Source organism: Lepisosteus oculatus, chromosome 7, assembly GCF_040954835.1.
Source record: "Lepisosteus oculatus isolate fLepOcu1 chromosome 7, fLepOcu1.hap2, whole genome shotgun sequence".
In the NCBI taxonomy this organism is placed as follows: domain Eukaryota; kingdom Metazoa; phylum Chordata; class Actinopteri; order Semionotiformes; family Lepisosteidae; genus Lepisosteus; species Lepisosteus oculatus.
In genome coordinates, this window is record NC_090702.1 from 36,880,239 (window position 1) to 36,892,497 (window position 12,259).

The window sequence follows — 12,259 nt, forward strand, 5'->3', positions numbered from 1 at the left end:
AGGTATTTTTTTATAATTCTTAGTTTTGTTGCGTTACTGTTGCAGGGTGTTTTTGCTATTAGCAATAGTGTATGGGTAGAGAATACCGCCACAGACCATCTAATGTATGCATATATTTTGTAATAAGAAAATCAGCTTTTCGCAAACAGTACTCAATGTTTTCTCTGTTCACATGTTCCTGCACTCTTCTTTATTAAAATAAGGGTGTCTGAAAAGAATTATGGATGATTATTTGAAAAGGATCTTTTACTTATGTGGAGTTAACCGAAATAAACTATAGTTATGAACAGTAGAAATTATATCAGTTCATGGCGTTTATTTTTTTAATCCAAAAACTGGATTTGCTCTTAAACTGGGCCATAAAATACAGTACAATGACTTGTGTTCAAGAGATACAGTATATATTTGTCTTACCATTATTCTGAACAGAACACCAGTCCATCGCAGGGCGCACAAACAAGAAATGTAACACAGAATCTTAGTAAAACAAATTGTATTATTTATTTTGAATTACTCACTCCCGTGTGTAAACCCTCTCCATTTCTAGAAAGGTATCGGGAACAGAGAACAGTATTACAAGGTTTATATACTGTACACTTCAGGTTTTTTTAATGAATAAACAGCTCCAGTCTTGCTTTAAATCCCATACAGGAAATTGTGCTTGGCAGTTCTCACAATCCAGGGTGGTCTGTTACACAACATCTTTTACAGCCATCCTGCAAACAACAGCATCCAGCAGTGTTCCAATCTTTTCCTCCTGAGAGGTGAGTTTGTATATCTGAAAGAAAATACACCGCTCATCAGCCATAACTTTACCAATTTAAAATGATACTACAATAGAGCTAAATTAGCTAGACTATGCACCTCACTGTAATATAAAACAGTACCATGGGTTGGGCATTTTTTACCTGCAAGAAATTAATTAATGGTAATTGATCGTAACGGAATCCTTACTAGATCCCAGTTCAGTTACCCCCTGAAATGTTGATTCATTCTTTATTAATATTTGATTTACAAAATGTACTTGAAATTATTCTGCACTGAACACATCACTATATAGTGTGAAAAAATATTCATACAGACATGTAATTTAAATGCTATTGAAAATAAACAGAACGACAGAAGTGTAAAAATCTTAAAAAATGAACTCTAGACTATGCTGTACATCCATAGTACTGAAATATGAGTTAAACATGCTATAACAATGTACGAAACATACTAGACAAATGAAACCAAGAATTATTATTATCTTCGATTAGTGATTACCATCACTTGAAAATTTTGTCTCGGGAGACTGCTGAAAAAACAGTTTAGTGTTTTTAACTGGGAAATATATTTAGCCTATGGTAATAATAAAAGGAATTCTGTGCAGTTAAAAAATAAACACTGAAAACTTTGAGCACTAAGGTTTGTGCAAATACAAGTAGGATTACAGGCAGTAAATTTCCAAGGAGAACAATACAAACCGAGGGCACTAGCATAATCGGTATCCACTAGAGAAGGATACAAAGATCTTCACCTCTGTATTATCACAGGCCAGTTAAAACAGGCGCCACTAAGTCTGACCATGAAAAGCTCCAATAGTATATCATTAACATGCCAATTATTAAAGACATGGAACAACTGTGTTCATCCAGCTATCCGTTTTCTAATCCCTTCATCCAATTAGAGGTCATGGGGGAGCCAAAGCCTAACTCGGCAAGCGATGGGTGCAAGGCGGGGTACTGGATGTACGCCAGTCTTTCGCATGGCACACACAGACGTGCATACTCACACTAGGGCAAATTTTCCCAGAAGCCAATTAACCTACCAGTATAACTTTGGATTTTGGAAGTGAGAACATACACACTTCACGCAGATAGCACCCCAAGTCTGGAACTAGCCCCAGCGTCCTGCCCACAACTGTATAAAACTGCAGGCAATTTGCTAAATTATTTATAGATCATTAGGAACAAAAATCTTCAGCAATGAATGATCTGAGTTAATTGATAATTGATCAAAAATTAAATTAAGTGTGCGTAAGCATCTAAAATGAGTTAGGGTCACCTATAAAATATAATGTATTCGGAGTTTGCAGACAGGATTGGAGGCTTCTGGGTTTGAACATTAGGAAAGTTAAACATTAGAATTGACCATTCTGCCCATCTTCTTCATTTGGTTAGCTGTAGCTTTCTTACCCAAATAACTTGTCCAGATGATTCTAGAAGACCCTGGGAATCTGCTAATAAAGCATTCTCAGCACTTTTACAGTTTATTGACAGACCTTTTTAATTTTATTGACGTCACTCAAGGATAGGATTTCATCAAGGGGTATCTGCTGGCCTTCCACCTTGGACACAGTTTCCTCCAGGGTGTTTCTCCCATCTTTTTCATGCACCAGTACAATCAGAACTGCGGTGTCATTCTCAGAAATGCCAAATTTTTTAAAAGCATCAGAAATCTAGAAATAAAAATAAGATCTTAAATAATTTCATGCAAAAAAAGCATATTCACATGTGATTTAGAAATATAATTTTCCAGTGTATGTGTTTGCAAATTACTGCAGACTGCCACGGTCAATAACAGCACTTATTAACATTTGGCCATCAAGTCCTGTTATTTTCTTTAATTTCAATACACACTATATGCTGTATACTTTTCTATCCACACATCAAATAAAGCAAAACTAATCTCACTGCTGTATTCTTCATACAAACCCCACCTTAAGGCATTGCGGTTATACTGTAGGTCTTGAACTCTTTTTCCTGTGCTTGAAAGTTTAGATTTCAGTTTCGAAAGAACATTTCTTCCATATCTGTGTGTGCTGCCTTTTTCAATAACTGTATATAAATGAAACTCACATTATTTGTAGGTGAAATATTAAATATAATTTCAGAATAAAGTGTTCTGGTCTTCATTTTGCCAGTCTTTTGCAAGTGAACAGCCTTGTTGGTAGCTACTAGTACTTGGAAAGGGTCGATTACCTGCAACAAAAAAGAACAAAAAACAAATGTTTCACATCTGAAGTTGTAATATGAGTATCTTAAAACGTATCAACACCGTAAAAGTATATCAGATGGATACAACTTTTAAAAATATTCCAATAAATTCTACACACAAAATGTTTAATGGTATTTGTAAGACGGTATTAAATAGTACATCATTCTTCTATAATGATGGTACAAAGTTTAAATTAGTTATGCAGTGTATTTCCAATCTGAGAAATAAAGATACAAGTACAATCAAGGTCTCAATGATATTAAAGACCCAATCTGGAATTGAATAATTCTTATAGAGACCATCTATAAGAAGGGACAGAGCCGACTTTACTTCTTGAGGAGGCTCAGGTCCTTCAATGTATGTAGTAAGATGCTACATATGTTCTATCAGTCGGTGGTTGCGAGCGCCATTTTCTACGCAGTGGTGTGCTGGGGCCCTGGGATTAGAGCATTGGATTCTAAAAGGCTGAGCAAGCTCATCAGGAGAGCAAGCTCTGTCATTGGGTCTGCCCTGGACCCCTTGGAGGTAGTGGCTGAGAGGAGAAAGGTGTCCAAACTAGAGGCCATCATGGACAACATCTCCAATCCCCTCTATGACAGGCTTGTAGAAATGAAGAGCACGTTCAACAACAGACTGATTCATCCACGGTGCGGCAGGGAGCGCTACAGGAGGTCATTCTTGCCGTCTGCCATAAGACTGTACAACGCATCCACCTTGCGTCTGGGCAAAGGCAACATTGACAGTGACCTGTTTCTGGACTGAACACATCTACTGCTACATCTGTTCTCTTTCTTTTCCTGTTTAAAACGTTTTTTTGTGCAATATATGCCAGGGACCCGTGCAATACATTTATGTATAAGCAATACATTTATATCTATATCTACATCTATATCTATATTCATATGTGTGATACAATTTGTCTGCGTACTGTTCTGTTCTGTTCTAGTTTGTTCTGTGTGTCAGGACTGTGAGTAACTCTTTTACTGCTACCCCTCACTGTACTGATTGTATTCTATGTATTGTACTATTATTATTATTGTATCATTCGTTACACTGTGGCTGTGTTGTCTGTGTAAAGCTGCTGTTGCACTGCAATTTCCCTCACGGGATCAATAAAGTCTCTAATTAAAAATACATGCATGGCAGGTAATATGTAACATCTGAACTACCCCTCGTCCTTCTGGTTTTGGTTCCATTTTAAATGTTGGCTAATTAATTCAACACCAACCTCAAGAGTTGTATCCCTTTTAAGAGCTTAATGCAAATGAAAATGACTAAATGAGTCAACTAGGTTTCTTCAGTTTAAATTTCAGCTCAAGGGAAACCCAGAGGAAACAGAGGTCCTTTAGAATCTCAAGTTTTTTCAAGGCTTGAAACTACCAACATACGATCGTGATTATTCGCTTAGGAAACCTCTGAAGAACCTGCATGGGAGGAAAAGAGTTATACAGAATTTATTCTGAAATGTGAAGCACTAACATTACACCCAGCGTCCATTCAACCCGTTGTGTTACTTTTCAAAAATTAATTCTGCACTTGGGTGAATACGAATGCAATCAACAAACTGTATTTGTTTTGCAGACATCTGACATTTTTCTGCCATAAAATGCAAAACATACTTATGAGTGCCTGCATAATTTAAAACACGACCTTCTCTCCACTAAATAGTTGCCAGAATACCAGGCCAATTTTCCTAGCGGATTCAGTGAAATAAATATGGATTTAACCAACATAAAGAAATAATGGAGCTTTTACTGGTGAAATTCTGGGAACACTAAAACAAATTGCGAATAAAATGCACATTAATACATACCATTCTCGGGTTTATTAACGCGCCATCAATATCACCTTCCATCGCTTTTTTTCTTAGTTCTGCAGCATTTCTAACATCTTTAAACAACACCTGTGTCACGACACATTCTGGAAACAGCTCTAACTGCTGAGTTAAATACATTTCTTCACATTACTACAGCAATACCTAATGTTTTACTTAGACACAGTCCAAGTTAGACCGTATCTCAGCAGTGCTGTCGGTAGACTCCCGAAATCCCGAGTTCATAAATAGTATGTTCTATTTTATTAAGGCTTATTCCAAAGGTACTTTAACCAACTGGCAAGAGCACTCTAAAAACATAAACCAATGACGTGATATTGTAGCGTAAAAAAACACGTGATTCATATAAATATTTAATGAGTACTTTTTAAGGTTTAGACATTTTATTGCTCTCAAAACAAGCCCCAGCTTCCTACTTTAACAACACGCTGAATGCTTCAGTAAGTGCCCGCACAGTCTCACAGGTCCGATCAGAACAACATCCCCTGAAAACTAGAATACTGTACATGATATTTATTGGTTTATATCAATCTAAAATGTATTATAACTTAGTTTTTTAGCATATTGATTTTTTTTAAATCACTAATCGCAAAACTGATGTTTTATTATGCTATGTTTAAAGATGCACCATTATTATTCTAGGAGATATTAAGCACCCATGTTCCCTGACGGAATACTTAAATCGCGGACCTATTTTTTAAAAACCATTTTAAAAAACCCAACGTTGTGGAGTATGTTGCTTAATGCATTGAGATAACAATAGTGGTGTTTTTAGCACGCTTTAAATGTTTATTTGAATATATACGTGTTTAGATCAAGCTTTGTTTGAGTATAGGGTTTAAAAAAATAAGTGAACAATAATGGAGAGGTTTGAAATGTACATTTTTTCCACTCTGTGCAGTGTTTATTTTCTTGTTTCTTGTATTCTATTCTCAAAAATTACCCGAGAGCAAAGAGAACCTTACATGGATGAGATTTTTCACGTACCGCAAGCACAAAAGTATTGCGAAGGAAGATTCAACGAGGTAGGTTATGTATTCCTACGTTGTTAGACTGCATATATTGCAAATTAAAAAAAAAACTCAACAGTTATGCATTGCTAACCTCGATTAGCGTTAGATCCAAGATAATGCTTATTTGTCCTGAGCTACTTTTAGGAAATGTTCGCTGAGTGAAATGATGTATTTTTCCTAGCTCATGGGTGTTAGTCATAACTATTTCATTTCAAAGATGTTATTTTAGTATTTGTATTGTTGTTTGGTTGATGCCTCTCTCCAAGGCGTCTTCATTGGGATATACCGATATGCATTTGACTGGAGGAATCTTAGTTGCCTTTACTCAAATTTAAAACACCAGTGCCCTACTCCAGCTTAAACCCTCATCCATACAACTAGGAAACAAAAGCCCTAAACTTTTCTCCACACTGCTCAGAGTGTAGCAGAAAACGTTAATGTTTCACAAGAACGTTATTCCCGTATACAAAATGTATTTATTTTAACGGAGCCCTTTTTATTTTCTTTTGTTTTCTTTGTTAATTTATTTCACCAAAGGTTCAAAATGAAATAATGAAAAAAAAGTCATCTACCGCTAAAAAAAGGTGACGTTGTCTGTGTCTTGTATCTTATAAACCGCTTACTATACAACAATACCTTTGTTTCTCTAAAGTGGGATCCTATGATTACAACACTTCCTGGATTGTACCTGATCTCTGTTGGAATTATTAAACCATCAGTATGGCTGGCTGGATGGACTGGAGAGGTCGTGTGCTCCACGGCTATGCTGCGCTTTATAAATTTGCTGTTCAGTAGTGGAAACCTATACCTGATTTATCTTATTACATGTGAACTACACCGAAAAGATAAGGTATAGTAATTATTTTTATTCAATAACTAATGCAAAGAGTTTTAGGAAACATAATTTGAGATTATACTATATTATGTTTAAATAAAGCTGTGCAAATTATTAATGGAAAGTAAAGTCTTCAAACTTGCATGAAATTAAAAAAAAATAAAATTTTAAGACAAATGCAGAAAGTAATAATGGGTAGAGAGTGCAATACATTTGTACTAGACAACCATATAACATTTTAACAATTTTTTTGTGTCAATCAATGGCAAAACCCCCCAACACAAAATGTGAAAAAGTCTGGGGGGGGGGGGGGATTTGATTGAAAGCAAATGCCAAGGAATCACCCATTACAGTTCTTGTTCTAGGTCCGTTATACAAAGCATTGACAGTTAACCGATATTTTTACCATCTTTTCCAGGCTGCATCTGCTTTTCGGAGACTTTTGTCATCTCTGGCCCTCTCGTCTTTTCCAGTGTTGTATTTCTTCACGTTCCTCTACTACACAGATGCTGGGTCCACATTTTTCATCCTCTTTGCTTACTTGATGTGTCTATATGGAAGTCACAAATTATCAGCACTTCTTGGCTTTTGTGCCATTATGTTTCGCCAAACCAATGTCATTTGGGTGGCATTTTGTGCGGGCACAGTGCTAGCCCAGAAAATGGAAGAGGCGTGGAAGACTGACCAGACAAAGAAAAAGGACGAAAAGTCCCCCAGCCCAATACCGGGTTCCCTTGCTGGGGCCAGAAAAATTATACGTTTTTTGTTGGAATTCCTATTGACTCCAAAAAATGTAACAGTTGTGATCAGATTGACATGGCCGTATGCCACTGTAGCAGTGGGCTTTCTTGTTTTCATTATTTTAAATAGAGGGATAGTGGTAGGAGACAGAAGTAGCCATGAAGCCTGTCTGAACTTCCCACAGTTATTTTACTTTTTCTCATTTGCTTTGGTCTTCTCAGTTTTTGACACACTTTCCTGTCAAAAGATTGTAAATTTCTTTCGTTTTCTGAAAAAGTACCCTTTGTTGTTTCTCTTCCTGACTGCCCTCTCCTTATTCATGGTCTGGAAGTTTACTTTTGTTCACAAGTATTTACTTGCAGACAACCGACATTATCCCTTTTATATATGGAAGAAGATCTTCCAGAGGCATGAACTGGTGCGCTTTTTGTTGGTTCCAGGCTATGTTTTTGCAGTGTGGATTTTGTTTGAAGCACTGAAATCCAAATCTCTTTTCTGGAACCTCATGTTTTTTGCATGTCTATCAGCAGCATCAGTTCCCCAAAAATTGTTGGAATTTCGATACTTTATACTGCCCTATTTAATCTACAGACTTAACATACCAGTACCATCCATCTTCAGGTTAATTTTAGAGATAGGTTTTTACACAACTGTGAATACAGTGACCATTTACATTTTTTTGAATAAAACCTTCAACTGGCCTGATAGTACAGACTTGCAGAGGTTTATGTGGTAACTGTTTTATGTCAGAAGGATATTGAAGAGGTTAGATTTAGATATTGTATTAATTTAGATATTCCCTTTAAGAAATGCAAGAGTGACCAAGTAATTTGTTATATGTTGCACAAAATAAATTATTTTTAATAATTGACATCTGTGAAACCAACCAAAAGATGATTTTTTAAAAGAATTCCTAAAATGTTTCAGGTGGAGAAACACTTAAGCAGATCCCTTATTTATTAATGCAGTACAAAAGGGACACATTATTTAGCAATAACTTGTAACAGGACTCCAGTACTTGGATTGTGCACTGAAGGTACTGAACTTGACATTGTAAGTTTTTACTGTGGAGTAACAGTATTTGATCAATGACTGGTTCTTTCCTTTTGACTTTGCTATACTGTGATATTCTGTCTTTATTATGTAATTGTTTTCTTTTTGTTTTCTATTTTCTCCATTGTCATGTTTTAAGTATAATGGACATTTTCATTTGCATTATATGATAGACAATGATGAATATACAGTAGTTTTATTTAGTTGATGCTTAAATCTTGTTGATGCTGGCTAAAGGTTTGGGGATACTGTATTAAAGCATCTCACACCCTGTTCAGTGCGATCAGAAGCCGTCATCTCAAAAACTATTTTTTTGTTTGAAACGACTGTTCTTTATGGGAGAACATTAGTGTAATTAAAGAAGGGAATACAGAAACTGATCCATGATCAAGTAGAAATTGTTTCAGTTTGAAACCACTTTGCATCACCTTAAATAACAAATAATGGAATTTATGCAATGCTGTTTTTGGATAATAGGTTACATTATTTCATTTTATCTTAGAAAGTAAACTAACATTCAGTTTAAAAAGTTAAATCTGCAAAATTATAATTATTATAATTGCTCAGACCCCTCGTATATAGGTCAGCTTTACAAACTTTATAAAACCCATGCTGTGTTTGAGAGCTGACATTTGAATACCCATTAATCTTAAATATTGTATTCAGAAAACATTCATAAGTAATCTGTTACCTAAATCTGAGGAGTATTACAATTTTTCCGTGCTCATTTGATAGAAACCTAACTTTTCTTACAGTGTTTGTTGTTTTTGTTTCATTGCCAATATTAAAACACCTTTTGACAGAGTTTTCCCAAGGAACAAGGATGCAGATTGAGATCCACCCATGCAAATCATATGTTGTGATTTGTCTTATATTTCTGAATGATTAGAATAAGTTCATGAAAAATGTATTTGTAAACCATTCGCAAATATCAAGTAATAAGCACAATGAATATCTGCCTATAGAGGGTTAAGCAAGTTATAAAATCCAGGCCATTTCTTAAATTTAATGGTTTACAGGCACACTAATTTGATTTATAGATAACTATTGTGGCTTTATGCGGGGGTGTGATCAGTGTGGAGGTGGGGCCCTGGATGAAGGGCGACACATTGCCTTAGTAGCCACAGCTGTTCTGGCTGTTAGAGGATGAGCTACAACTGTGAAGTTTTATAATATTTTATACCAGCGATCTAGATTCTAACTTAGTAAAATAGTCATGCTCTTTCTTTTGAGCCTGAACTGCCTAGATCAATTAGCTACTATCAAATGAGCTAGAAGGACTGCATGGACGTTTTTTGTTTGGTGCCCTTCTTGTGTACTTTTATTCTTATATTTGCTTTCAGATGGTGTGGATGTGAAACGTAATGCAAAGGGTGTTTAGTACTGGGTCATCTTTTATTCATTTGACCATACATTACTCAATACATTCTTAATTTTACTGTGTAAATTTAGTAAACCTGACTGCGTGTGAGCAGGCTATTGCCATAAAAAACTATACTATACTGTAAAAAGGTACCGTTCTTCGAATGAGACGTAAAACTGAGGTTCTGGCTCTCTGTGTTTATTAAAAAGCCCAGGGTGTTTCTTGAAAACAGTAGGGGTGTAACCCCAGTGTCCTGGCCAAATTTCCCTTTAAGCTTTACCAATCATGGCCTCATCCACATCTATGAATTGGGTTTCATAATTTTTTTCTCCTCTCAACTGATGGATGATGTGTGGTGAGCGTATTGGTGAACTATGGCTGCTGTCACATAATCTAGGTAGGTGTTGCACATTGGTGGTGGTGGTTGGGAGTCCCCATTATGTGTGCTTTGAGTAGAGTGTCTAGAAAAGGTCTGTCTGGCTGACAGGGTCTTGGGTGGAAGAAGAGCTGAAATCTTTAACCACAGCTTTCAAATTGGTGGTACAAGTACCTAGCATCTGCATCTGAACATGGCATTGTTTTTGTATGGTAACGAAGGCTCCCGGTTCTACATCCGGGGTGTGGACAATGACAAGCTGGAGATGAATTTACAGGTTTACTGATAATTTTACTGCCCGTTTCATTACAGTGGGGGCATGCTAGCAACGAGAGGTAGAGAGAGAAAGTGCAAGCAGCACATAGAGGAAGCATCATTCATATTATTTATTTTAATCACTAACTATAAGCTTGTAATTACTGTTTATTTTAGTTGATCAATGTTGTTTAAATTAACTTAAAGCCAATGCAATAGTACATTACTTACCATATAAGGGAGGCTTACATATGTCTTTTGACCATACATACGTCAGTAAATACTGTAGTAAATTACACAATGGTACAGGGGTGTACTTTTGGCTATTTGTGAGAGTTCTCTGCACAAAACTCTTGCGAATGTTGAGGTCCTGTTGTATAAGTCTTTATGTGCAAGTTTATAGAAATTACTTTTGGATAAGAAGTGTTACTAAGAATCAACTCTTCGGCCTTCAAACTCAACATTATGACCCATACTGTTCCTGTCTTCTTGCACCACCTACTGTACCTGTACACCACCCATATTGTACACCACCTGTCCTTTGGATGAGATGTAAAAACGAGTTCTGACCCTCAGCTTCCTGGCCAAATTTCCCAGTAGTCTTTACCATGACCTCTTAATAATCTCCATCTCTGATCTGACTTCATCACTTTGTTCTCCTCCCCACTGATAGCTGGTGTGTGGTGAGCATACTCGTGAATTTTGTTGCCATCACATCAACCAGGAGGGGCTACACATTGGTGGTGGTGGTGGAGGTGGGTTCCCATTACCTGTAAAGAGCTTTGAGTTATAATAATAATAAGGAATTATTATTGTTGTTGTTGTTTTTACTGTAGGTATAACTTCCTTCCACTGTATGGATGGCTCTTTGCTTCTGCTGGATTCTGCCTCAAATGTTAAATGTATATTTTTTTGTTTTGTTTTTAATTAACCCTGTGGTTAAATCTTTAGAAGTTAAATTGGAATTCAGTTCAAATTGGAGTTTTCTGTTGTTTGGTTTAAGACAGGCATATATTTATTGAGATTTATTCTAAACATCAAAAGGAATAAAAGAAATAGGTCTGTCTAAAAATGTTGTTCATTTATATGTAATGATATATTTTCCATATTTTTAAGAAGCATTAAAGAGTCTTCCCATCTAAATGTATAATTGTATAATATATAATGTACCTGTAAAGCGTTTTGAGTGGAGTGTCCAGAAAAGCACTAAGTGTAAGGAATATTATTTATTTTTAAAATTACTAGGAAGGAATGAGCTTTCTTCACTAGAGCCCTTGTAATGCCAATCTTCCACTGGGGGGCACTACAGTACTGTATTTTCAAATAAAAATGTAGAAGCAAAAATATTCTTCCATTTTTTGAAAAATCAGACTTAAGGCTTTGAACAAAAGATGATTTTTTTCTGAACTGTCCAACCAGAACTCAATGCTGATTAAAGGTGAGAGATAACTCTGATGACATTGTGTTCATTTTTCCATTAGAGCATCCTCTCGAAACTCCTTAATAAGAACACCTCAGCCCAGGTGTGACAATCCCTGTAATCCCTTATTCTGATTTGTCATCCATCCAGTCAGGGTTGCAAGAGATCTGTAATCCACAGTGTTTTGTCTCATTCAGTTCATTTACTGAATCCTTCATGCCCTGCATTCATAAACCATTCCCCAGGATTCAGAATCCAATTCAGCAGGAATCATAGATTATTTGGTGCATAGGTGATTGATTTATTCATTCTGGTCCCAAGACCTATTTTAAATGGCAGAAAGCATTCAAGATTTACATTCTGACTAGGTTTGAAGCTAAAGCACCCTGT

The 12,259-nt window shown here is 36.1% G+C and overlaps 2 protein-coding genes across 2 annotated transcripts; one reads left to right on the plus strand and one right to left on the minus strand.

Moving 5' to 3' along the window:
- Positions 1–476: 476 nt before the first annotated feature.
- tprkb (Tp53rk binding protein) lies at positions 477–5,271 on the minus strand. Its single transcript, XM_006633440.3, has 4 exons — positions 4,793–5,271; positions 2,841–2,963; positions 2,264–2,440; positions 477–778 (listed from the first exon to the last, which is right to left on the minus strand). Exons 1-4 carry the CDS (start codon positions 4,931–4,933, stop codon positions 692–694), a joined length of 528 nt encoding a protein of 175 aa, XP_006633503.2. The 5' UTR covers positions 4,934–5,271; the 3' UTR covers positions 477–691.
- A 160-nt stretch (positions 5,272–5,431) lies between these two features.
- Positions 5,432–11,793, plus strand: alg10 (ALG10 alpha-1,2-mannosyltransferase). Its single transcript, XM_006633441.3, has 3 exons — positions 5,432–5,838; positions 6,479–6,676; positions 7,080–11,793. Exons 1-3 carry the CDS (start codon positions 5,674–5,676, stop codon positions 8,136–8,138), a joined length of 1,422 nt encoding a protein of 473 aa, XP_006633504.2. The 5' UTR covers positions 5,432–5,673; the 3' UTR covers positions 8,139–11,793.
- Positions 11,794–12,259: the final 466 nt, after the last annotated feature.